A 27,868-nucleotide genomic window follows, 5' to 3' on the forward strand; every position below is an offset into this window, starting at 1 on the left:
TTGATTAGGATCACATCCTTTTATTGCTATTAATTTCCATATTCTTTTATTTAGTCACTTAATCTCTGATTATCTCAGTTTCCTCCTCTATAAAATAGAGATAATAACAACATGTACCTCTGAGATTTACTGTGAGGATTAAATGACTGTAAAGAGCTTAGCATAGTGTCTGGCATATCACAAGCATTATATACATATTAGCTATTATTATTCTTCCAATATATTTTATAGTTGTTTTAAGTGGAATTTTTTCATAATATCTTTTTTATTTTTGGTTAGAATATAGATTCCTAATAATTTTTATGGATTTATTTTACATTTTTCTCCGTTTTCCCCCCTTATTTGAATAACAGGTTGATATTTCCCACAAAAAGAGATGAGTAGAATGGCTTTTGTCCATTTTTTGAGTATATTTTTTGTAACATAGGCATTCCCTTGTAAATCTTTTTGGTAATTCATTGACTGCTTTTCCTTCTTCCCCTCCAAGAAATAGAGTTGTTCTAAATATCTTTCTTGTCTTGTTCATTTGGTTATTTTTATTATTTGTAAGCCATAAGTTTCCTTCTGAAACTCATATTTGTTATATAATTATATAGTCTGATGATTTTTTATACATTTACATTATTTTTTAATTTGAGCAATTTGAGTTTTTAATTTGGGCAACTTGATTTTCTTCTCATTCTTGATCAGATTCACTATGATTTAATGCAATGTTTTTTCCCCCAGTATGTACTTTTGAAAGTCGCACTCACACCAGCTTTGAAACCATAAGATGTGTATTATATGCCTCAAAATATGTCAAAAGCGTGGTTATCTCCTGGGGCAGATGGGAAATACCCACCAAATGTTTGTTTTGGTATTCAGTCAAATATCACTGTTAATACTAAAGGCGCCAAATCAATGTTGATTAAAACTACTGGAAATGGGAAAACTCGAATGACTGTGATGCGTGCAGCCACAGCTGATGGGAGAACACTGATTCCTTATGTAATTTTAAGGAAAAGTTACCATCAGGAGTGATCTTTTGTGTGCAGGAAAAGGGATGCATGAATGAAGAACGTGTGTTAGATTGGTTGAATGTGGTCTGGTAGACTCCGGGTGCATTACTTCCTTAGAGAGGAATGCTCCTACTCGAAGGTTCAGGGATCACCTGACTGAAAATGTGAAGAAGAGAATTGCTGAAATCTACATGGACCTCGTTGTTATTCCTGGAGGAATGATGTCACCATGACAAGTGTTAGATGTCGTCCTTTAATAAGCCATTCAAAGATCATTTGAGGAAAGAATATAAGGAATAGATGTTGGCTGAAAAACATGAATTTACTCCAATCAGGAAAATAAAGAAACTGTGGATCACTGTATTAGGGAACTGGATCAAAACCACCTGGGACAAAATCTCTGCTGAGTCCATTGTGCTTGGCTTTTTAAAAATGTTGTATATCAAACAATATGGATGGTAGTGAAAATGGTGTTTTGTGGGAAGAAGAGGGTGACAGTGATGACTCGAATGATGTTTCCACTTCGAAAGATGAGGAAATAGAAGAGGAAGGAGAACATGATTAAATATTAGAAGATAGTTTCTCACAAATATCTATAATGGTAATACATATTTAATAAAAGTGTTAGCATTAAAATTTCTTTAACTTGTTTTCAGGACCTTAAAAAAACTTCCACTATAAAGTGTCTGCATTTTTCCAGAGTTAAGAAAAATTTTTAATTTAAAAGGAGAAAATAAAATGGATGTTTCCTCTTTCTGAGTTACCTTCAAAATACTTGCAATTGCACTATATTCAGGACTGTATTATATTCAGGCTAATATGGTAATTTCAATTTGAAAAACATCAGTTAGCCTGGTTTTTGAGTTCCAAAATTCTTTATTTTTAGTTTATTTATTTGAGTTTATCTAATTTTTAAGATTCCTCCTTTTCACTTGTTTGGGTGCCACTAATTTATTTAATTTCTCATCTTTCAAATTACATGTTAAGTTCTTTGGTCCTATATTTTTCTATTTATCTAAAGTTATAGAGAAACACATTTTCCCTTAAGTTTTGGTGTGCTATTTCATTTTTATCATTATCGTTATTGTTACTTTTTTGTTTCTCTGTTTTGTTCTTATTCAAGATCTTGTTACTTAAGCTCCCTTTAGGTTTCCTTTTTTTTTGTTATTTGGTTTTTTTATATATTCACTACTAATTTTATTGCATTATTTTCCATATGATTCTTTTATGTCTAGGCCACATGATCCATTTTTATAAGAGAAGCTGGGATTCTGAGAAATATGTAAATACTTTGAGATTACCATGCAGAAGTTGCCTTAGGTTGGTCAAATCTAATTTATACTATACTTCACTCATCTTTGCATTTTATGTCTTCTTCCACCTCTGCAAGAGGAAAATGAAAATCTCTCCCTAGTTTTCGTTAATCAATTTCTCTTTGAGTTAGGAATTGAATTCATCCACATCTAAAGTCATACTTATCAAACTTTTTTCTTCTATCAACTATGTAAAAATATCACAGAAAAGAATTTGAAGGCACTTTAAATTGTTACCCCAACTTTGTTAATCATCTTTGCTGGATTTGTTCTTTTGGATAGTTTAAATTAAAAAAAAAAGTAATGAAATCTATGCAATTACTTATGAACGTACCATATTGCAGTGCTTAATAAAATATCCACATCTTTAATAATGATGAAAACTGATACAAAAATCAATTCAGATATGCTAAAAATTAGGGTACCACATTCCTCACAATATTCCCATCCCTGAACTAGATTAATTTGCTGCCCTTTCTGGATATTCTGTAAAGAAGGGAAAGTTTACAAATTTAGGCATTAAATGCCTATCCATTTTCATTGTAGGAGTTAGACTTCCTTTTTCCTAATGAAATAATAATTGTTGTCCAATCATTTTAATCAGGTTCAATGCTTTATAGTGCTATTTGAGGTATTCTTGACAAAGATACTGGAGTTGTTTTCTTCTCTAGCTTATTTTATAGATGAGGAAACTGAGGCAAACCAGGTGAAATGACCTGTCTAGGATCCTATAGCCTCATAAGTGTCTCAGACTTTATGTGGACCCACAAAGAAGAGTCTTCTTGTCTCTGAGTCTGGCACTCTATCCACTGTGCCACTATCTCATTTATGTACCTGTTTTCAGATATGAAATGGGTTTCCTCACATCTTTACTATTGTTATGAGGTTATAAATATTTTTAAGAGATAGACATGGAGCATGAAATTTCATAGGTATAGGCAACTTCCAGGTAAAGAAACTCCTTGGAGAAGTTTCAGGTCAGCATCATCTCTGCAACTCAGAATATTGCCTGGAGTGGTATTCTCAAACTTTTTGGTATTAATTGTCCTTTATGTACCTAAACATTATTCAGGGACCCTTTATACTCTTAAAAATTATTTAAAACCCCAAAGAGTTTTTGTTTATTTGAATCCTATTTATACTGACTATATTAAAAATAAAAACTGATAAAATTTTAAAATTTAATTTATAATAATAAAACTCATTATATTAACATAAATTATATTTTTGTGTAAAAGTCATATTTTCCAAAATAAAAAAAAATTAGTAAGAAAAGTAGCATTGCTTTAAATATTTTGTAGATCTCTTTAATGTCTAATTTAATGAATGGTAGCTAGACTCTCATCTGCTTTTGAATTCAATTTATTCCAAATATATGAAGAAAATCTGGCCTCATGCATACATGTAGTTAGAAAAAGGAGCATTTTAAGAGGCAAATAATGGCTTAGTATTATTATGAAAATGTTTTTGATCTCATAGACTCCCTGAAAGGGTCCCAGAAACTCCTAAATATTCTTGGGTCACACTTTGGAAACCACTGGTATAGAGAATTAAGAAGTTATGAGATTATTCCAGATTTACAAAGCTAGCCAGTGCATTGTAACCTGCTTTAATATAAACATTTTCATCCCTATTTTATAAGTGAAGACTTTTGTATACAATAGACATTTAATAATTGCTTATTGATTTGAAATGAATTAAATGATGAGTTGATTCTGAGAGAAGAGAACTTTACCTAGGGCAGCTATATTGTTATGACAGCTCCAAGACTGTCTTTTTAAGTGTGTTTGGTGACTGCAAGGGAGAAAATAATCTGTGTCCTATTTCAAGCTTTGGTAAGCTCTTTATAACTCATTGTTTCTATTTCACATATCAAGTCTGTTCCTAAATTTTGTAAGTAAAATCATGTCTTGAAAAACTCTCTGTTCAAAGAAAGCACAAACTTCCTTAAAGCAAAGAACACTTCGGTAGAGGGAACAACCAGCTCTTTTAATAGAAGTATAAATCCATAACCCTTGTTTTGCTTAAATTTGCTTAAATTGTGTTTTGCACAATTGTTTGAAAATTTTTAATTACATATATTGGTAGAGTTGCAATTTGGCACGTTCATTGTGCTCCAGTTACTACTGGTTATTATTTATCATGCCTTGGATTAAGCTGATTAATGTAAAAGCCCCAGCATGTCATTGTTTGGGATTCTTTTAGTAAATAGTTATTGATAATGATAATAATAACCCTGTTCTGTCAAGGCACATTCTAGTACATTATTGCTGGAATTTACCATTTGAGTCGGGTTGTGGTTTGAAGTTAAAATGATTGTCATTCCATAGCCACAATCTTCCCAGTACTTCTGGTGGATTATTGCTGGACTGTGGTCTAAAGCTAAATGTTCATGATTCCATAACTGTGACGCTACCTAATACTCTCTTGTCTCAAGGTTCAACTGGTTGCAGAGATGATGTGTCTTAAGGGATGTAGGAGGCATAGTAGGAGGTAAAATGTAGAGCAGATAGAAGCTTGCCAGACCCTGGCTTGAGGGAAGGAACAAAGAATAGACTAAGTTCATGGTTTGAGAGTTGGTTGGTTTTTGTCCTTTGGACTTGAAGAGGACCAAAATGATACCACTATGTTGAAGCCAATGTACAGAGGCTAATCAGACCAAAATGAGCTCTGAAGTCTCGTCTGAACTGAGATGGAGATGCTTCTAAATTTGTGGTTCTCATATTTCTTTTTAGCTACTGCCATCCTGCTTTTCTCACAGAACGCAGCACCTTCTTTAATTGAGGTGCACCATGTTGGATATTCCCATGCTGGTGTCTTTCAGGTCTCATAGTCTATACTAAAGTTCTTCAGAAAGTCTGTTAGTCTCCTTGTATCTCTTCTTCCGATCTTCAGATGAGTGCTTGCCTTGTGTCAATTCTCTGTAAAATAGTCCTTTAAGCAAATATATGTTTGACATTTGAACAAGTGGCCAACTTATTGGAGTTGTGCTCTTTGCAGCAGAGTTTGAATGTTTGAAAGTTCCACTCAAGAAAGGACCTTATCTTGTCCAGATGAACTTCAAAATCTTACTAAGACAAATGGAGGCATGTTTCGTTCTTGTCTGTGGAACTGAGATGAGAGGTTAAATGACTTGCCCCAGGTTACATAGCTAATATATATTATAGACAGGACTTGAACTCAGATCTTTCTGGCCTCAACTTCATCTATGTGAGGATGTAACTATTTCTGATAAGTTTTTGCTGAATTCATCCTAGAAAGTATTTTTTCCCTGACCCCCTGTCCAACAAAATCATACCTTACTATGTTGATGCTCTATGTTAATGTGCTTTTGTTTTCCAAAAAAAGAAAAACATTTTTGAAAAAAATTTGAAAAAATGTTTCCCCATCACACAAAGTAGGCAATATCAGTATTATCAATTTTATATATGAGAATTTTAAAATAATTTTCTCATTGGAAGAGCTGAAGGTGGATTTGAACCTGCTTTTAAGTTATGCCTTCCTGTTTTTTCCTGTTTTTTTGGGGGGGGTCAGCAAGGATTAATGTAAATATAAATACCACTGGCTTTTTAGTTACAGGATCTGGTTTTCAATTTTGAATCTGCTACATTATGAATTCACTTAATCACTTTGTGAGCCTCAGTTTTTTTTTTATCTGTTAAAAAGAAGAGGTTGAAATAGATAATCTCTTTTCCAACTCTAAGTCTTTTTATGAGCCTAGGACCCTGGATCCCCCAACTCTGACATTTCTTTACCTCTGCTTGCCTCATTTTCCCAACTTTATAATATGACAATACTGTTTTTCCATCAAACCTACTGATATAGAACTGTGTCCATGAGTTGTTTTTTGGTTTTATTTTTGTTTTAAATACTTTGGTTGATGCATTGTAATTATATGTGATCATAATCTATCAGTGAATGAGAAATGTCTATCAAGAAAACATTTTTAAATGCACAAAAGAATGAAACAAGCAAAAAGAATAATTTATATTATAAAATCAATACTATGAAAAGGAACAATTTTGAGGATCTTTATAAACTAGTTAGGAATGAAATATTCAGAAGTAGAGCAATGCATCTAACTACAGTGAAAATCAAACAACTGAAAGCAGTAACCTATGGACCTACTGTCACTATTCATGATTATAGTGGACCAAGGATGAGGCACTCTATCCATTACAAAGAAGGGATGGAGTGAGAGTAGAGAATGTTATGTTGTTATTTGAAGAATTTTGTTTGACTATGTCCATTATGCTAAAAGAGATTTGTTTTCCTTTCCCCCCTCTTCCCCAATTGAAGAGAAGGTAAAAAAGATTTCTGTTAAGTTTTTAAAAAATAGAGAAGTTGGGGAACTATTGATCAGAAATTAGTGAACTTTCAAGTGGCTTGTCCAGGGCCATACAGGTAGGGAATATCTTAAGGCTTGATTTGACCCAGGACCTCCCATCTCTAGATCTGGCTCTCTATCCACTGAACCACTGAGCTGCCCCAGGATACTCTTCTTTAAAAAAAAACAAACAAATAGACCATACTTGATTTTATATCAAATCCTTGTTCTTTATTTATTGAAATGTTTGTGTTTTTTTGATGATTAAGTCCATAATTGGAAAAAATAAGTTAAAAGAATAATAATAGACTAAGTGATGCATGTTTTAAAAGGTAAAGGTATTGTAGTGTTTCAATTCTTACTCTATTGTTAGAAGGTCTCATTTGCTTTGGTGGGGCTCCATGTTTTTTCTTATGTGTTTAGCTTCCTGCCAGGCAGTTGAGATGGTGTTAGAGGTTTTGTGTTGATAGTAAGTGTGATAGAAGCCAATAAAGCAACCCAGCTGGTATGTTAAGCTACTGTTGTCCAGATAAGTATTTGGTAAGAAATCAGAATTAAAAAAAAAATACATTCCCCCTCATATTGGCCAACACTTCCTCTAAGAAACCTAACAATTATCCATTTCCCCTGAGGAGGGAGCCAAGCCAGTAAAGGATACAGAGTCAAAAAATAAATGGGAAATTTTGGAAATTGCGATAACTCAGGTGTTGCTTTTGAGCAATATATATTCCTTCCTTTCCCCCTTTCCTTCCCATCCCCCCTGTTTCTGATATACTCTGTGTTTCTAACTGAAGCAAATCTATTTCCTTTCTTTCACTAAGGTATGAGTAGGAATATCCATCTCCTAGTCAATTCAGTATCATAGAGATTTTTTTCCCTGCATTTATTTGTTTCTAATATATTGAAAAGACCCTTCTTATCCAAATGATGTAATTAATGTTTGCAAGCTAACAAAATTAATTTACATATTAATAATCACTAAGGGTCCTTGAGTTCCAAAATTGTCACATTCTGTGTTCTAGCTGCTGATAGTGGTTGGTTGCTTGTTGCTCATCACTGCTATTTTTTTTCCCCTATTGAAACATGGTTTAGTAGATAGCCCACTGGACTTAGAGTCAGGAAAATTTGGGTTCAAATCCTTCTTTCCCTAGATATTAAACTGGATGACCTTAGGCAAATAACTTGATTTCTTTGTGCCTCAGTGTCCTCAGTGAGGAAGTTGGGTTTGATTATCTCTCTGGTCCCTTTTGGCTCTAAATCTATGATCCAATTCTATGTATGTGTTCTCCATATTTGTCAATGTCAATGACATTTTAATAAACATCAATAACTTGTTTCGTTTGAATAGTATAATTAATAGCCTATTTTGTCCCAACTTTAAATACTATCTTTTAGTTTGGTACTTGTGTAGACATTGATGCTTAAAAGACAGATGATATATATATATATGTGTGTGTGTGTGTGTGTGTGTGTGTGTGTGTGTGTGTGTGTGTGTATAAACATAAGGAGTCAGACTAATATAATATAAACTTTTTCCGTTACTGTAAATGTCACTCTCAGCTTTTGAGTTGGATTAAATTGGAATGGACTCTATTGGAAAGATAACTTTCTAACACAGTTTAAATGAAAACCCAATAGTTTGGTAGCACAAGGAATTATTTCGATTCATGGTTTCCTGGTTATCAAAACCATACCTTCCCAGACACTTTTCATGGAGGAAAAGTAGGAACTTGGAAAGCAAAAGATCAAAACTGGATGTAGGGATGGATGGTTTGTAGCCAGTTCTTACTAATGTCATTCAGTTCACTAATAACACAGTCAGCTTGTATTATATTGTAAGGGTTCCATTTTTACTGCTATAAAGATACTACTGTATTTAGAAACAAGTTCCTCTTTTATGGAAGACAAGAATTGCATAAATTTATGTGGTCAAGGTTACAAGTCCTTTTTTTTTAAATTAAAGGAAAACTCACCTTCTATTTGTTGGAGTATTTATGTTTTCTTGGTTTGATTTCTGTAATACTCCCCTTCCCCCATTGATGGATCAGTAAATGAAAAAAAGAATCTCTCTCTCTCTCCCTCTCTCTCTCTCTCTGTTTTAGCCGTATAATACAGTGATTCCTAAAGCTATATATATTTTTTTTGAGTGGAGGGAGAAACAACATAGACTTTTTGTGAAATATGACTTCATTTCTGAAGGATAGAAGGCTAATAAATATTGAATGCTTCACATTGGATCATCTCTTCTGCAAGTTATCATTATTGTCAGACATTTTTAGTGATCAACTCAGCTTAGTTGGAGAATGGATATTTCTTGCACAATAGTAGATCTTAATACATGTTGAATATTTAAATTGTAGGATCATGGACTTGAAAGAACATTTGGAGGCTAAGTAGTCTGAAGTAATGAACAAATTTATTAGAATGATAATTAGAATTGACAGAAAGAACTTAATAATCATATTTGGAGGATAGTAAATTCTTTTAAAAAAATATTTGAAAAATTGTAATCCATGCAAGTTTAGGGGGATCATAAAGTACTATCTCAGATTATGTTTTTTTTTTACACCAACAAATATTCTTTCTAATTCTACTCTTGACTGACTACTGAGGTATCTCATAAAGCCTCTGGTAAGCACTTTAGAAAAGAGAACACAATATGCTTTCTTTCATGTAGTCTGTTAATAGATATCTGCTATAGTCTTTGTACAAGGTTCTATGTATAATGGGTGGGGTGGGGGAGCTACAAAGACATAACAGACATGATTCAAACTTTTAAAGTATTTGTTTTAATTAGAAAGAAAATAATCACCAAGGTAGTATATGTTAAGTTTAAGATTACAGTTATATATAGGAAATACTAATACAGGTCTGAAAAAGATGTTAACTGGGATGAGCAGGGAAGGTTTAAAAAAATGGAATTGTCCCTCTTATATATCTTCTCAGTGTTCCACAGAATTCTCTAAGACTATAGGTTATAGAACAGATATACCAAGGTTTTATATAACACACCTATAATCCTAACTACCAAAGGGATTAAAATTGGTGGATGACTTGAGCTCTAGAGTTCTGAGCTGTAGTAGAGTTCAAGCTGATTGGATGGCCATAACAAATCTGACAACAATATTGTGAATCACTGGGGAGTAATAGGGTTACCAGTCTGCTTAAGGAAGGAGCAAACCACGTTGGAAATGGAACAGGTCAAAGTTTCAGTGCTAGTCATCATTTTGATCTCTCTCTGTCTCTCTTGTTTGTCTGTCTCTCCCTCCCTCTCTCTCCCTCTTTCTCTCTCCCTTCCCCCTCCCTCTTTTCTGTCTGTGTGTCTGGTGTCTGTGTGTCTGTGTGTCTGTCTGTCTCTCTCTCTCTCTCTCCCCCTCCTGCCTCTCTCTCTCTCTCCCCCTCCTGTCTCTCTCTCTCTCTCTCTCTCTCTCTCTCTCTCTCTCTCTCTCTCTCTCTCTCTCTCTCTCTCTCTCTCTCTCTCTCTCTCTCTCTCTCTCTCTCTCTCTCTCTCTCCTCTCTCCTCTCTCCTCTCTCCTCTCTCTCTCTCCTCTCTCTCTCTCCATGTCTCCCTCAACTCCCCCTTCCCCTCCCTCCCCTAAAAGTGGGATTTAAAATTGTGCCTTTAACATAGACTGTTAAATAAATAAATAAATAAGTGGGTTAATTAAGTCCCGACTAAAATTCCACTTTCTACAAGAAGCTTTCTATAATACTTCTCACTTCCAGTTCCTTCTCTTTGTTATTTCCAGTTTTCTTGTATATAATTTACTTTATATATATGTGCATATATATACATTTATTTTTTTTTTTGCATGTTGTTTCCCCCATTAGACCATAAGTTCCTTGAGAGTAGAAACTATCTTTTACCTCTTTTTGTGTCTTCAATACTTAGCATAATGGCGAGCACAGTGTGGTAGGTACTTAATAAGTGTTTACTGACTGACATTCTACTCCCTATCATTAATAGAACATGGGCTTTTGAGTCGCTTGTCTGGGAGAAGCAGTGGAGATGTGGTGCCTCCATCCATGCTATCCATCTGGTCCCATCGTGACCAAAGTTATACATTGGTGAGGTTAGGGACACTGTCTTTGGCCTTGGAACAGAGTGAAACCAAATGGCTCTCATTGTGATCAAACCCATGACTTTGCCCTCATTTACCACCATGCTTTAACCCATTGAGCGGAACTAACCATTGCAAATTGATAGCGTAATAAATGTGGTCTTCAGCAGGAGATTTTAACAAGGATGAACATGAGGAACAAAATTGAAACCAGGTTTTTTTGTTGTTAATATGGACAAGTAAGTGTGTTTATACATGAGCCATGTGCCCGTTTTTCTGTGTCTCATTAAAATAACCAGGAGCATAGATAGGTATGTGCCTGTTTCTACAACCAGCTTCTCCTGGTGAACAAAGATGATAAGAAATGGTTTTTATTTAATTGCTTGTGTCCCTTGAATTTATCCATTTGTTGACTTGTTTCCTCTCATTTCTCCTCTCATTTTTGGAAGTCGGAACAACCCAGTCCAGCCAGTTCAAGTTCAAGCTCCAGCTCCAGCTTTACTCCATCTCAGTCCAGACAACAAGGTACCCAAATCATCTAAGAATGTTAAAATTTTAAATGCAGTAAAAAAGGAATGCTTTCTTGGTTCATGGCATTTCTTCTACTAATATTTCATAATGATGAATGATAACTTGACTTCTATTAAATTTTTCTATTATTACGTCATGCTTTATATGAATTAAATTCTAACATCCAAGATTAAGTTATTTAGATGGCACTTTTTGTATTTGTACACTAGAAAGTCATTTTAAAAGGACCCAAAAAATTACAGTGAGACTTTCTCCATGAAAAATATTGTACAAAAGACTAAATTTGTTGTAGGACCATAAACTTTGTCTCTTGGAGAAATATATTTGAACTTCTCTCTCATAGATAGTGTCCTTCACTTATGTCCAGTATCTGCACATAGCTTTAATTTATTCTTTAAGGAATATTAACTTATTTTTAAGTATTTTTCCTTTAAAATTATATCTCAGGTTTTAGTGTAAGCAGATTCAAATTCAAGGGGCTTAATGTAGCACACTGAATAAACAGGTCAACATCTGTAGTTTCCTCTGTGTGAAAAAATATACCAGATATCAGATTGGTATGCCAAAGAGTGATTTGCTTTAAAACATCGCATTCTCATCTTTCAATCACCATTTAACTTTATTAGTGAATTTCTGAATTTTGAAAGAGAATAAATTGTTGACAGTCCGTGTGTGTGTGTGTGTGTGTGTGTGAGTGAGTGTGAGTGAGTGTGAGTGAGTGTGTGTGAGTGTGCAGCAAAATAGGAAGTGACTTAAGAGATCCTTTTGACTCTTCAGATTTTCTCTTCCTATGAGCCCAAGTCAAAAGCAAAGTGATTTGGGTTTTGTAATATTTAGGATTACTAGGTGATCAGACTTTTGAAATTGAGCTAATAAAATCCTCAGTTTAAATCAGGCCTTAGAATTTATCTAATCCAGAATCAAAGTGTCTTCTACACATTTGTATTTGTCCAACTTTTAACTTATTCCCCATATTTATTGACTGGGTAGAAAATAAGCTAAGATCCTACAGACTTTCTCTTTTGTCTTCTCAGATATGATCTGCTCTAGAATCAAGTTACTTTTCTTTCCTCTTCATGTAGCTGGATTCTTTCTTGAATTTTCTCACCAGTGACATGTCCTTATCTTTGTAAATATACTCTGGTCTTTTATCAGAGATTACTTGAAAAATAGAAAACCATTTTTGTGAAATTGTTGCTGAAAGGGTTATTCCACTAGCTCGGAGGAATCTGAGGACTACTGCAAATGGAATTTGAAATACCTTAAAAATCTGAAGTTTACTAACGTTCATGCTTGACCTGAAATTGGCCTTGAAATAAAGGGAAACAGTTAAAGAGATGAACCTAAAGAGATCAAAAACGGCCACACAAAGGCTGCATTGGCTAGAACAAGTTACAACCAGAGTGATTTATTAGACTATGCTTTTGAATGGATGGATTAACCTAACAAAATAACTGCAGCTTACTAATAGGTCTCTACAGATCTTTTCAGGTGTAAATTGGGTTTAGGAAGGAAAAAGAAAAAGAGACAGCATTGAATTCCTTTAATATAGACTTCCCAAATAAACATACACTAAGTAGAATGTATGTGGTGAAAACATATAATTAATTAACATTGTCCCTTTCCAGAAGTACTACCAATATTACGTGAATCTTGGTGATGCTTTAAAAAAAGAGTAATTTTTTTTTTTTTGTTTCTAATGAGCTTGTTAGCCTATGACCACTTCTGCCTAATGATGATGCAAAGTGAATTCTAAGTTGCTTGTTTTGCCCCTATGGTTTGTTTATTGCCACTACCCAGGTCCATTAAGGTCTATAATGAAAGATCTGCATTCTGATGACAACGAAGATGAATCAGAGGAGGCAGATGAAAATGACAATGACTCTGAGATGGAGAGACCAATAAATACCCGAGGAGGGAGTCGAAGTCGCAGGTAAGCATCTTTTCTTCACAAGCAATAGCTGGATGATCTTTTTAAGAGGACCTACTAGTATAAAAGTGGTTTAAACACAAATATAATTTCAAGGCAAGCTGAATCAATGACACTTAAATGTTCCAATTAAATTGGCACATGGATGTCCTATGTTAGGCACATGTTGCATCCACAGGAAACCATTCACCTTAATTAATTCATTAATTAAGGATAATTTTCCTAAGGAAAGATTAATGGGTAAACTCTCAAGTGGGATATCTCAATGATTGAAATTATAGCCCTGAAGCAACAATAGCTGAAAAATCCAAATTTCTTCTGTAGAATTATTGTCTCTTATATCTCAGGATATTGTCTATGCCTGAGGAAATGGTTTTTGGCCATTTGATGCTAGAAATACAATAATTGATTTAAATGCATCATGCAGCAGAACTAGTCTGTGTGTGTTTCTAGAACAAATTTCCTTCTTTAGTGTATTAGCAATTAAATTCCAAAGCAGATTTGGTTTTATAAAATATAATTCTACCCTCTAGATGGTAACACATATCACATATTTTAAGACCCACCTTGAAATTGCCTTTAGAAATTTTGTATATTAGAAGTGTGCCAACTTGTATTCTTTCTCCTAATGTTTTAAGTGAGAATAATAGGAACCGGCATAAATTTGATAAATACATTTTTATTCCGTGATATGTAAGTAATTTTTATTGTGCTCTAAGGTTTGCAAAGCTCTTTACTTTTTAGATACTATTATTTAGATATAGATATTTTACATTTAGATACTATTATTATCTTCATTTTTCAGATGAGGAAACCAAGGCCAACCTTAGGGTCACACAGCTAGTAAGTTTCTGAGGCATAACTGTTTTTTTTATTACAAAATCAGCACTCCATCCTTCCAGCTCCCTCATAAATAAAATTCCTAGTATTTATTGATGTTTCTTGTACAGGAAACATCAATAAATACTAGTTCCTGAAATAATGCTATATTGAACATAATGTTTACAGCTTGTTAAAAGGGAAAAGTTGACATGACCTCCTAAACTGTCAACATCTTGATATTACTTTAAGGGAAATGCAATAAACCCAGTCAACTATGGCTTCTCAGTTAATCCTACACAACTTTCCTATATATACTTTTAAAAATGAGTTTTCCTAAATAGGAAAAAAATAAGTTGAGGGGGGCATAATCTAGAAGTTAGCATTTTGAATATATCCTTTCTCTACGCTCCCCAACATTTCCATCCATAATTTGCCAGTATGAGGAGGAAAGAAAGCAAATTTTTCTATATTTAAGGAAATATAAAAACATCTAGGTCATCTAGATGGCACAGTGGATAGAGCATTGGACTTAGAATCAGAAAGATTCATCTTTAAAAAAAATTTCAAATCTGGCCATTTACTAGCTCTGTAACCCTGGGCAAATCCCTTAAACCCTGTTTGCCTCAGTTTCCTCATCTGTCAAATGAGCTGGAACAAGAAATGACAAACCACTCCAGCATCTTTGCCAAGAAAACCCCAGATGGGGTCACAAAGAGTCAAATACTATAAATTTGCCAAAAAACAACAGCTAGGTTCAAATTCTGGCAGTGCTACTCACTACTTTCTTGATCTTGTATAAGTCATTTCCCCCTATTTTTCCTCTCTGGGATCCAGTTTCCTTTTTTGTAAAATGAGTGAATTCGACTGGATGGTTTTAAGATCCCTTCCAATCCTAAATTCGGTGAACTTGTGAAGTTGATTTAAATAAAAACAACTATTGGAAGACATGTTTTTGTTTCCTAAGGCATTTTTTCCTCTCGTGGTCTTGTGTTATAGTCTAGAAAGAGAACTGATGCATATGTTCCTCTGGATGGTTTGTGAGTGGTCCAGACTTGAGAGAGTGTATTTAGGTAGAGCATGGCTGTTTACATGCTAAGGAAGCAACAATCTACAAAGAAGATTGAGTGATTTTCCTAAAATGCCATGCAGTTGATTATTAATATCACTATTAATTCTCCTTTATTAAGCATCTCATAAGACTGCCCAGTTCCCCTTTTCTGCTTCTATTATTCCTCGTTTGCTACCTGCTTTATATGCATTATCATCTTAAGTAAGAGAAAGGGAGGGGAGGAAGAACAAAAGGAAACGAAAATAGAAATGAATCTCTTCTTTCATATAAATTAAAATTAAAATGGAGATCTTATAGGGGAAGGGAATGCTATTGAATAGATGAGGAAAATCATCTTATTCTGGTGCCGTTTTTTATATTATTTTCAAAACCACATTTCATTTCTTAGACTCTCATGACCTGCTCCATGTTTCTTTGTCTGCATCTTTCTTCCATTTGTCTTTTCAGAGTTAGCTTAAGTGACGGCAGTGACAGCGAAAGTAGTTCTGCTTCTTCCCCTCTAAGGCATGAACCACCACCGCCTTTATTAAAAACCAACAGCAACCAGGTAAGTGGTGGGCTCCACAGGTCAGAAGACTGGGAGTCTATACTAATTTTTCCAGAATCAAACTTTGGGGTCACTTTTTGGTTTTAATATATTTCCTGCTGTTTTCAGAAGGACCTCTAGAATCTTAGTGATGGACAATCAAATCAGTAAACCTTTTTTTAAAGTATCTTCTATGCACCAGGCAATATGCACCAGGTAGTACGCTCCATAGAACACCCAGCCTGGAGTTAGAAAGACTCACCTTCGTAGGTTCAAATCTGACCTTGGACACTTAATAGCTGTGAGATGGTGTGCAAGTCACTTAACCCTGCTCACCTCATTTTTCTCATCTGTCAAATAAGCTGGAGAAGGAAGTGGAACAACTACTGTAGTATTTTTGTAAAAAAAAAATACAAAAAACAGTCACTCCCAAACTGGGTCACAGAGAGTCAGATATGACTGAAACGACTCAATGACAGCCATGTGGATATATGAAAAGAGGCAAAAGTTAACTTATGCCTTCAATGAATTTATAATTTAAAGAGGGAGAGAAAATGCAAAGAAATAGATACAAAATGAGTTTTATACGGTATGATGTGTGAATTTTATGAGTTTTATACAGTATGAGGTGGGAATTAACAGCCAAGGCCCTTAGAAATAAGTGGGATTGGGGGGGGGGTCTTCATGTAAAAGGTAGGATTTTAGTTGGAGCTTACAAGTATAATGGCATTCCCTAAAGAACCTGTAGGAATTGTCACTGATGTCCTTTTAGCCCATGGGCAGGTAGTACATTTAACTATGACATGGAGCTGTTTCTTGGTAAGCTTTGTATGACAGTGATGATCTAGAGAAAAGCAGATGCTTATTTTTCCACTGATTTTTAAAAAAATTGTAGTTCTGTATATCTGTTTTGATCTCTTTTATGTCTTTTGATCATTTAGGCATTCATACAAAAAATATTTTTCAAGTTCCTACTCTATCTACTTCAGTAGTGCCTGTCCCCATGGAGTTTACAGTCTTGGCAGTAGGGTTAAGACACAAATACAGAATGACGATGGTAGAAAATATTGGCTGCATGGTCATTTTCAAAGCAAATTGCTATATGTGAGGTATGCAGGGCAAGTCTCCTCTCTTATTGAACCATCATCTCACAGAATCTAATGAAAATGGCTTATCATTGTTGATTTAAAATTTTTTCTTAATATAAAATCTCTTCCATCTTGTCTCTTTCTGCTTGAAACCAGCAGCCTATATTTGGCCCTCAACATCTTTCATTTGGACTCTTTCTTCTAATTGGTCTTTTTGTGCTTCTAGTTCTTGCCCTTCAGTCCTCTGCCCTCAACTCCTTGAACAATGTTCTTCACACAAGTACCAGAACAACATTCCTAAGGCTCAGAGAACCAGCATGTCAGAGATAAAAAATAACCCACTGAACTTGGTCCTAGAAAACCTGTGTTCAAATTGGAGCTCTGCTACTTGCCACCGTTGTTACCTTGGGCAAGTCACTAAGTACCTCTTCCAGCTCTAAGTACTCAGAATCTTGGTTATTCTGCTCAAAAAAAGTTTAGTGGCTTCCTGTCCTCTTGAACAAAATATAAATACTTTCAAATGTAAAACCTGACACAGTCTGACCTGACCAAACTTAACCTGTTGATTTTCCTCTAGTGAAAATTAATTGAAGGCTGGGGGACTGTAGCATTTTCATCTTTGAATGCCTCAGGTTTTGAGGGACTCATAAATGGGTGTGGAATTATATTGCATAAGAAGCAAATATTTATTCATTTCTTAATTCAGAATCTATTAGTTTAGAATTTGTAATGAATTGACCCCAGATTGATTATCTATGCTCAAGGGGATTGTTAAACAAATTAGGAGGGCAGACCATGTTGGTTAAGTATTTAAACCAGTATTTTTTGACTATGCAATCAGTTTTTCCAGTCTGGAAAATCTTTTACTCTCGATGGAGCTTCTAAATCCTATAAAATATAGTTTGAAAACCACCTACTTCTCTCTTTTTTTTTCTCCTTGTGTCTTGTACCTTTTGGCAACTTTTGGCTACATTTCTGGCTTCTCATTCCTGCCTTTCTGGAGTTCATGGATAATAGAACAATCTGTTGTAGAGAATTTAGTTATTTTATTTCTCTGGGAATTTCTTTGGGAAAATACTCCTTTACACTACTAGGATGGAAAATTTTTCATATAATTCTAACTTTTAATTCACTTTCATATAATCAATATTTTAGTTTCTGTACAGATTATTGTTATCTGTTCATATCTCTCCTAATGATTTCCATTTGGAAATTATTTCCTAACTGGGGCAGGAAATTATAGTTATAAGAATTGCTTAAAAGTAAAAACAAGTGGCATCTAGGTAACCTAGTTGGTAGAGCTCCAGGCCTGGAGTCAGGAGGACTGTGTTCAAATCTGGCCCCAGATACATCTTAGCTGTGTGAGCCTGGGCAAGTCACTTAACCCCAATTTCCTAGCCCTTACCACTCTTCTGCTTTGGAATAGATACTTAGTATCAATTCTTTTTTTCCCCATTTGAATAAGTTTATTTAATCAATTTAGAACATTATTCCTTGGTTACAATAATCACATTATTTCCCTCCTTCCCCTCCACCCACTCTTCCCACAGCCAACACGCAATTTCATTGGGTTTTACATGTGTCCTTGATCAGAACCCATTTCCATGTTGTCCTTTACACTAGGATGTTCAAGTATCAATTCTTAAGACAGAAAATAAGGGTTCTTAAATAATGGTTCTTTTAAAAAAGTAAAAACAAAACCATCTCCCTTTCTCCAGGAATAGCCTATAATTTAGATTTTTCTCTTAATTCAAATTGGCCTACCCTTTTGACTTTTGTTATACTTGGAAGTATTGTAATGATCTTGCCTTTCACTTTCATTCCATCAAATGACATCATCCAAGGCATAAAATATCTGCCTCCATCTTGGTTCTACCACCAAATGGTTTACATTCATCAAGTATTTTATGGGTACTTTGTTAGATTATGAGAAGACTAGTGCCCTTTCATTGTACATCAGATCTTCAAATTTATAGGATACCACTTGAGACCTATTTATTTATTTTCCATCAGACAGTAACCAATTCGAATATCTTTCTGTCCATATTTTCTATCCTACTTCCAATAATAAAAAAACACTTGCACATATATGCAAGCACCATTGTATTTCCTCCAGCCAGGAGCCTATTTTTTCCCTAAATCCTCTATAAAAGTTCTACCTTACATGCTGGTGGGCTGCCTCTTCTAAAAACATGTTTTCATATTTTGAGGGCTGATTAGATGACCCATTATGTTTTCCAGTTATGTGTCTATAATAATAACTCATATCACTTTTTACCCATAAGTCATCACTGGCAACATTGTCACGTATTTTGCCCCACCATGTATCTTTCCCTTGATTTTTGGATTATTTGTGATTTTAAATTCGAATTCAAATTCCAAATTTTGATTTATCAGAAATTGTGATGATCTGTGATTTATAGCTAGATGGCATCATTGGTAGAGTATTGGAATTAAAGAAGTTAACTTTGTGGTAGGAAATATTTTGAATGTGCTTTAATATTTCCCAAGCACAACTTCATCTTCATCCTCTTCAGTTTGTGGCTCGTCTTATTGTACATTTATGGAATTTGTCTAAACTATACACATTGATGCATTCTTGAGGTTTTCTGCCCATCCTAGGGCCATGTCTTAGTCTGGACAATTTACATTTTTCATCCATTTTGTTTTTCTATTGTGGATGATCAGACTGATCTCTCTTTTAAGTGTAATTTCAAAATCGAAAGCATTACTCAGTTTAAGACTTTTCACTTGTAACTGCTTCCAGTGGTTATTTGTGGAATCAAGAAGGCTTAACAGATTGCATAGAACGGATATGATTCTGGTGGTTTTCCCATGCATCGTTCTTATTTTTGGCAAAGAAATAAGATGTTGTCTTTTTTAAGTAACAAAGTCAAGTTTCTTTGATTAAATAAAATATCTCTGGTTCCATGACGTGTTACAGATGTAAATCTACCATATGGTACTGCACATGTAGATCTCCAATAGGCAATGCTGCATACCACAGGAGTGCTTTATATCCCTATCTTGAAGGCAGAAAGGCAGGATGATAAAATATTTCTCTGATTAATTCTTTCTAAAAATTTCCATCTGCATTTTGGGGAGCATACTTTATATCTGTAGCCTAGCATTTAAGGCTTTCTGTAATAATCTGCCTGTTACTGATCATTTAAGCCTTATTTAGACTATAACCTTCATCTTGTTGCTTGAAACATATCCTTTCCACATCTCTCCCTTACTTCAAGACCCTGCTCAGGTACTTTCTCTTTAAGGTGAACTTTCCATCACAATTTTTCTCAAAACATTTTGTCTCGATTTCTTCTTTGCCATTAACACAATCTACCTTGTCATTATTATTTGAATATATACCTTCCTGTCCCATTAAATCATAATCTCTTTTTAAGTAAGAGTTACTGTTATTTAATCTTTGTATTTCTAGCCTCTAAAACAGTATCCATAATGAATATTTGTTGAACTGAATTGAATTATTCCTTCTTTGGAAACAAGAAGCTGAGCTTGGATGTTTCTCTTCTTGCCATGATTCTTCATTTGAATGACATGAAGAATTAAAACATAATGCAGAAATCACATCTCTTGTCATTGTTACCACTACTTTTAATGGATACATTATCATGTTATCCAATCTGAACAAGGTTGTCTTGAAGGAAAGTACTTTGTAAACTGTCAAGGAGCTGATCAGTATGATCTGTTTTTATTATCATCAATGTAGCCTATAATCTGCCACTAAATTAAGTGCCATTTTGATTCCTGTCTCTTCTATATGACCCAAATTAATGAACAGAATGGAGAAGGAAACCATTTTAGTACAAAATATTAATTTAATAGAAATTAAATATTAAATAATATTGATTGTTCACTTGTAAGTTCATTTTAAGTCTATACATTTTAATTGATTATTTTTTAAAATCACATTTTACTTTAAAATGTACTTTTTTGAATTTATATTTGAATGTAAGATATGACATATAGTGCCTTGGGAATTTACATTAAACAAAATAAACATACCATGAAGACTGGAAGATTTCAAAAGCTGTTCAGTTTCCTCTCCCTGCCCCCTCGAGTGGATTCCCATCACCCTTTGCTAGCAATAGATAGCTTTTCTTTTGTGTTATCCAATGTATCAGGGTATAACTGGATTTGCCTTTTCTGAAACAAGTTTAAGTTTTCTTTACAAGGTAGTTGTCTTGAATCTCAAATGTTTTTCCTGTCCTAGGAAGGTAGTAAATAATGAAAACAGTTTAAAAAAATAGCATACATTAAATGACATTATTCATCATATCTCAACCTATAAATAACAATTAGTAGTTGACATTCCAGAAATAAGCTTATCATAAAAGATCAAATAAGAAGTCTTAGATTTTCACAGAATGTCCATAATACATCATTTCCAAGCTTCCTCAAATATACATCCTTGTGGTGTGAGCAAACTTTCTCTATTTTTTTATTTCAGAAAAACTTGAAAATCATTATTCTTTTTTTTTTTTTTGAGAATCATTATTCTAACCAAAGTTTTGCTGGCCTTCTTGGAATCTCCCTTATATGTGAACTGAAATCAAAATGCCGAAATACCCTTTAGTGAAAGAGTTCAGAGAATTCACTGCACCAGGGTTAATATTCGGAATATAATAAATCACTCTCCTGGGTGGTAGCCTGCAAGGCCAGCTCAGTGAAATCAGAGCTCTCATCCAGTTAAACTGGTTTGCAACCAAAACAGAAGAGAAGGTGGGGTACACTTTTGTATTCTGGAACCATTTCCCTAAAGATAAGAACAGATACTAAATAAAGCAATTGTCTCCAGCATGATATAGCTCTGTCATTCTGTGAGGTTTTCAACAAAGCTGTTTACTTTGCAGCAGTAAGAGATCAAAGGGAAAAGATTAACTGGGCCTTTTCTGGGCAGCTACTCTGTAACTTGAGGCTGGTCATGAGGACCAGAAGGACCTTCTTGTTCTCTGCTTTTGCAACTTCTAAAGAAAGGTCTTGAGTTTTCTCTGTATCTTGATTCTTCATCTCATCACAGGCACATCACAGGGCTTATTTAGACTATGGCACTTAAGAAATGTGGGAGGTATGGGGGGACCTCAAACCTTTTGGGGGGCTTTGCCAACTATAGTCCTGAATGGAAGGTCAAGTGATTTAACATTTGGTGGCTACTTTCTTAATCTCTATACATTGGTAGGGACTACAATGCCTGCTCTGCAGGAAGAGACTAAATCTCAAAGGGAAAGCAAAGCTAACATATCTATCTATCTATCTATCTATCTATCTATCTATCTATCTATCTATCTATTCATTTATTTACTTATTTATTTATTCATTCATTCATTCATTTATTCATTCATTCATTTATATATTTATTCATCTATTCATTCATTCATTCGTTTGTTTGTTTATTTATTTTGTTTATTTATTTATTTGTTTTGCCATTGGAGGGAAGGTTGCTTTCTCTTGCCCTAAAGCTCTGAGGAACCTTGTGTTCTGTCCACCCAGAATGTTCAGACTGTCTCCCAACAGCTTCTGAGTTAGGGAGGAGTGCCATCTACTGACCTACCCATTCCTAGACCTGTGTGCACTTGTGTTTTCCCTTGAGGTTTCCCTTCCAACAACTATAATTGGGAAGACATCCCCCTGATTGGAGATGGAGTGTTTCCTCAGTCTGGATAATATTATAAATGAGGCCCTTGGTTTTACTGTGCAGGAAAACAGATTCACAACAACAGGTGACTGGAACACGGTGCCAAAGTTCTGTATTTATAGTTAACTGAGCCAAACTGCTCATTGAATTATTTTTTAAAAATAGAATTGGGGACTTTTCCAATAAACTTTGCTGTTTTACTTAAAACCAAGCTTATTTTACTTTCAGGCCACTTGGGCCTAAAGAAAATAAACACTTTAAAATAGGCGTTGTCCTTTTCCTTAGGAAGTCCCAGAAACGATCCTAACAAGTAAGACATTTATCGATGAAAAATTCCCAGAATATGGAAAACTTTATTAAAAGGATAGCCTATGTGTCAAGTGAAGGAATGACCTTCTAGCCAATTAAGATGGCACATTTAGAGAAAACCAGCAAGGCTTCCCTTTTTGTGATCTTTTCCTTTTCTTCATTACTTGATCAGATCTATGATCTCATCAATATAGGTAATGATGCCTCCACCCATGTAGAAACATCTTCTGCAACTTCTGGTCCTATGTAGTTTGTGTCTCCTTTCTGTAAATCTTCCATAAAACATGATTTTAATTCAGAGAAGTTCTTCATGTGGTTCTTTTAAAATTTTTTGGGTACCAGGGCAGCATCTGGGACTCCATTCTTTCCTTTTTTTTTTTTTGAGTCTCTGCCAACGTGACCATGAATTGAAAATAGAGTGATGTAACATTATATAGGTCAAACATAGGGCAGTTAAGTGGCACAGTGTAGAGTGCCAGGTCTGGAGTCAGGAAGACATGAGTTCAGGTCTGACCTCAGATGCTTACTAGCTATGCGAGTTAGCCACTTAACCTTCTTTCCCTCAGTTCCTCATCTGTAAAAAATGAGCTGGAGAAGGAAATGGCAGACAACTTCAGTATCTTTGCCAAAAAAATTCCAAATAGGGTCACAGAGTCTGACACATCTGAAACAACTGAATAGCAACAACAGATCTAACTCAGGAAAAAGAACTTAGGAAGCTTAGCATAATATCAAATCAGTTTCTCTGTCAGCATGTTTTTCACTCAGCTCTTCTAATAAAAATTATCTATAATCAGAAAAAATTAAAAGCAGGTATCAATGAGAAGAAAGGAAACAGATCTGTGAGAAGGAATTCATTTGTTTGCCTTTTGGAGAGTCAAACATATTGAACTTTCTTGAGGAAAAGGGCTTTTCAAATAGTCATGGGGTCTCCCTTCCCTTTATAGAACTAGAACATGGAATACTGTCAGATGTAGTTAATAATAGGTGTTGGTTGCTTCTGCTGAATTGCTGTTTTCCCCATTTTTACTCTTTGTAACAAGAGATGTTCCATCTTGGTGGGAGATGGTGAAATATTTAGAAATAAATGTAACATAAAAGTAAAAGATTTCAACAAAATAGGATTTAAAATTTTTTTAAATATTTCTTCAAATTTTATTAATTAATTTTTTTCATTATTGTTGTTTTTGAAATTTTTACTTAATTAGTCGATTTAGAATATTTTTCCTTGGCTACAAGAGTCATGTTCTTTTCCTCCCTTCACCCCCTCCCTTAGCTGATGCGCAATTCCACTGGGTTTTACATGTGTCTTTGATCAAGACCTATTTTCATATTATTGATATTTGCACTAGGGTGATCATTTAGAGTCTATATTCCCCAATTAAATTCCCATTGACCCATGAGATCAAGCAGTTGTTTTTCTGCTGTATTTCTGCTCCCAAAGGTCTTCCTTTGGATGTGGATAGTGTTTTTTTTTCCCCCTCATAAATCCCTCCAAATTATTCTAGATCACTGCATTGCTACTACTAGAGAAGTCCATTATATTCAATTGTACCTCAGTGTATCAGTGTCTGTGTACAATGTTCTCCTGGTTCTGCATCACTTCTTGGAGGTTGTTCCAGTTCACATGGAATCCCTCCAGTTCATTATTCCTTTGAGCACAATAGTATTCCATCACCAACATATGCCACAATGTGTTCAGCCATTCCACAATTGAAGGGCATCCCCTCATTTTTCAAGTTTTTGCCACCACAAAGAGCGCAGCTATGAATATTCTTGTACATGTCTTTTTCCTTATTATCTCTTTGGGGTACAAACCCAGCAGTGCTATGGCTGGATCAAAGGGCAGACAGTCTTTTAGTGCTCTTTGGGCATAGTTCCAAATTGCCCTCCAGAATGGTTGAATCAATTCACAACTCCACCAGCAATGAATTAGTGTCCCAAGTTTGCCACATCCCCTCCAGCATTCATTAGTTTCCATAACTGTCATGTTAGCCAATCTGCTAGGTGTGAGGTGATTCCTCAGAGTTGTTTTGATTTGCATCTCTCTGATTATAAGAGATTTAGAACACTTTTTCATGTGCTTATTAATAGTTTTGATTTCTTTATCTGAAAATTGCCTATTCATGTCCTTTGACCATTTATCAGTTGGGGAATCGCTTGATTTTTTTTGTATAATTGATTTAGCTCTATAAATTTGAATAATTAGACCTTTGTCAGAGGTTTTTGTTATGAAGATTTTTTCCTAATTAGTTGTTTCCCTTCTTATTTTGGTTGCATTTGTTTGTAGGAAAACTTTAATGTAATAAAATTCTTTATTGTACCTTTTGTAATTTTTTCCAACTTTCGCATGGTCTTAAAATCTAAACTTCCCCAAAAGTCTGCCTAATTTACTTATAGTTTCCTTCTTTATATTCAAGTCCTTTATCCATTCTGAATTTATCTTGGTATAGGGTATGAGATGTTGATCCAAACCCAATCTCTCTCATATTATCTTCCAATTTTCAACAGTTTTTGTCAAATAGTGGATTTTTTGTCCCAAAAGCTGGGATCATGGGTTTATCATAGACTGTCTTGCTGAGGTGACTTATTCTAAGTCTATTCCACTGATCCTCCTTTCTGTCTCTTAGCCAGCACCATATTGTTTTGATGATCACTGCTTTATAGTATAGTTTGAGATCTAGTACTGCTAGGCCACCTTCCTTCCCAAAAGTTTTTTGGTGGTTCGAGGGGTGTGGCACTAAATAAGTAAATTAGTTTGGGTAGGACGATCGTTTTTATTATGTTAGCTCATCCTACCCATGAGCAATCAATGTTTTTCCAATTATTTAGATCTAGTTTTAATTGTGGGGAGAGTGTTTTGTAGTTGTGTTCATATAGTTTCTGTGTTTGTCTTGGCAGATAAATTGCTAAGTATTTTATATTGTCTAGGGTGATTTTAAATGGAATTTCTCTTTCTAATTCTTGCTGCTGAGATGTGTTGGGAATATATAGAAATGCTGATGGCTTGTGTGGGTTTATTTTGTATCCTGCAACTTTGCTAAAATTGTTGATTATTTCCACTAGCTTTTTAATTGATTCTCTAGAATTTTTTAAGTAGACCATCATATCATCTGCAAAAAGTGATAGCTTGGTCTCCTCATTGTCTATTTTAATACCTTCAATTTCTTTTTTTTCCCTAATTGATACTGGCATCCTTGTTTTGCTCCTGATCTTTTTGGGAAGCTTTCTAATTTATCCCCATGGCAGATGATGTTTACTGATGGTTTTAGATATATACTGTTTATTATTCTTAGGACAGGTCCTTCTATTCCTATACTTTCTAGTGTTTTCAATAGGAATGAGTGTTGTATTTTGTCAAAGGCTTTCTCTGCATCTATTGAGATAATCATGTGATTTTTGTCGGTTTACTTGTTGATATGGTCAATTATGTCAATGGTTTTCCTAATATTGAACCATGCTTGCATTCCTGGAATGAATCCTACCTGATCATAATGAATAATCCTCATGATCACTTGCTGGAATCTTTTTTCTAGTATTCTATTCAAGATTTTTGCATCTATGCTTATTAAGGAGATTGGTCCATAGTTTTCTTTCTCTGTTTTTGACCTACTTGGCTTTGGAATCAGTACCATATTTGTGTCATAAAAGGAATTTGGTAGAACTCCTTCTTTGCTTATTCTGTGAAATAGTTTGTTTAGTATTGGGATTAGTTGTTTTGATTTGAATGTTTGATAGAATTTATTTGGGAATCCATCTGGACCTGGGGGTTTTTTTCATAGGGAGTTTTTTGATGGCTTGTTCAATTTCTTTTTCTGATACACTATTATTTAAGTATTCTATTTCTTCTTCTGTTAATCTAGGCAGTTTATATTTTTGTAAATGTTCATCCATATCACCTAGATTGCCATATTTGTTGCCATATAATTGGACAAAATAATTTTAATAATTGCCTTAATTTCCTCTTCATTAGAGGTGAGCTACCTTTTCATCTATGATACTGTTAATTTGGTTTTCTTCTTTCCCTTTTAAAATTAGATTATAAAGTAATTTGTCTATTTTAGTTGTTTTTTCAAAATACCAGCATCTAGTCTTATTTATTAATTCCATGTTTCTTTCACCTTTGATTTTATTAATTTATCTTTTAATTTTTAGGATCTCTAATTTAGTTTTCATCTAGAGATTTTTAATTTGTTCACTTTCAAGTTTTTTGATTTGCATGTCCAATTCATTGACCTCTGCCCTCCCTGATTTTTTAATATATTAACTCAAATTTCCCCCTGAGTACTGCCTTAGCTACATCCCATAAATTTTGAAAGGAAGTCCCCTCATCATTTTCTTCAATGAAATTTTTAATTGTTTTTATGATTTGTTCTTTAACCAATTTTGGAGAATCATATTATTTAATTTCCAATTAATTTTTTATTTGGCTCTCCATGTACACTTACTATTTTTATTCCATTATGATCTGGAAAGGTTGCATTTATTATTTCTGCTTTTTTGCACTTGTTTGCCATGTTTTTATGCACTAGTACATGGACAGTCTTTGTGACTGTACCATGTGCTGCTGAAAAGAAGGTATATTCCTTTTTGTCCCTATTTATTTTTTCCATATATCTATTAACTCTAATTTTTCCAAGATTTCATTCATATCTCTTACCTCTTTCTCATTTATTTTTTGGTTTGATTTATCTAGTTCTGATAGAGGAAGGTTCAGGTCTCCCACTAGTATGGTCTTACCATTTTTTCCTTCTAAATCTCCTTTAATTTCTCCTTTAAAAATCTAGATGCTATCCCACTTGGTGCATAAATGTTTAGTAATGATATTACTTTTTTGTTTATAGTATCTTTGAGCAAAATGTAATGTACTTCCTTATCTCTTTTAATCATATCTCTTTTTACTTTGACTTTGTCAGATATCAGATTGCAACTCCTACCTTCTTTTTCTCAGTTGAGGCCCAATAGATTTTGCTCGAATTTTTAATTCTAACTCTGTGAATGTTTCCCTGCCTCATTTATGTTTCTTGTAGACAACATATGGTAGGATTTTGGTTTCTAATCCACTGTGCTATTTGCTTTTGTTTTATGGGTGAGTTCATCCCATTCACATTCAAAGTTATGATGGTCACTTGTATATTCCCCAACATTTTGATATCCTCTCCTAGTTCTGCCCTTTCTTCTTTTGCTGTATCCATAAACCCATGGTTGGCTTTTAATCAGTTCCCTTAATCCCCACCC

General features: G+C 34.4%; 1 protein-coding gene across 8 annotated transcripts in view; it reads left to right on the top strand.

Moving 5' to 3' along the window:
• Positions 1–27,868, top strand: part of MLLT3 (MLLT3 super elongation complex subunit) — a 300,025-nt gene that overhangs the window by 258,232 nt on the left and 13,925 nt on the right. For all 8 annotated transcript variants that reach the window (XM_007498060.3, XM_056806668.1, XM_007498061.3 and 5 more), the window contains 3 exons: positions 11,149–11,224; positions 13,031–13,163; positions 15,499–15,598. In XM_007498060.3, coding sequence (XP_007498122.1) covers positions 11,149–11,224; positions 13,031–13,163; positions 15,499–15,598 — 309 coding nt within the window. The remainder of the gene's footprint in view (positions 1–11,148; positions 11,225–13,030; positions 13,164–15,498; positions 15,599–27,868) is intronic.

Source organism: Monodelphis domestica, chromosome 7 (assembly GCF_027887165.1).
Source record: "Monodelphis domestica isolate mMonDom1 chromosome 7, mMonDom1.pri, whole genome shotgun sequence".
NCBI lineage: Eukaryota > Metazoa > Chordata > Mammalia > Didelphimorphia > Didelphidae > Monodelphis > Monodelphis domestica.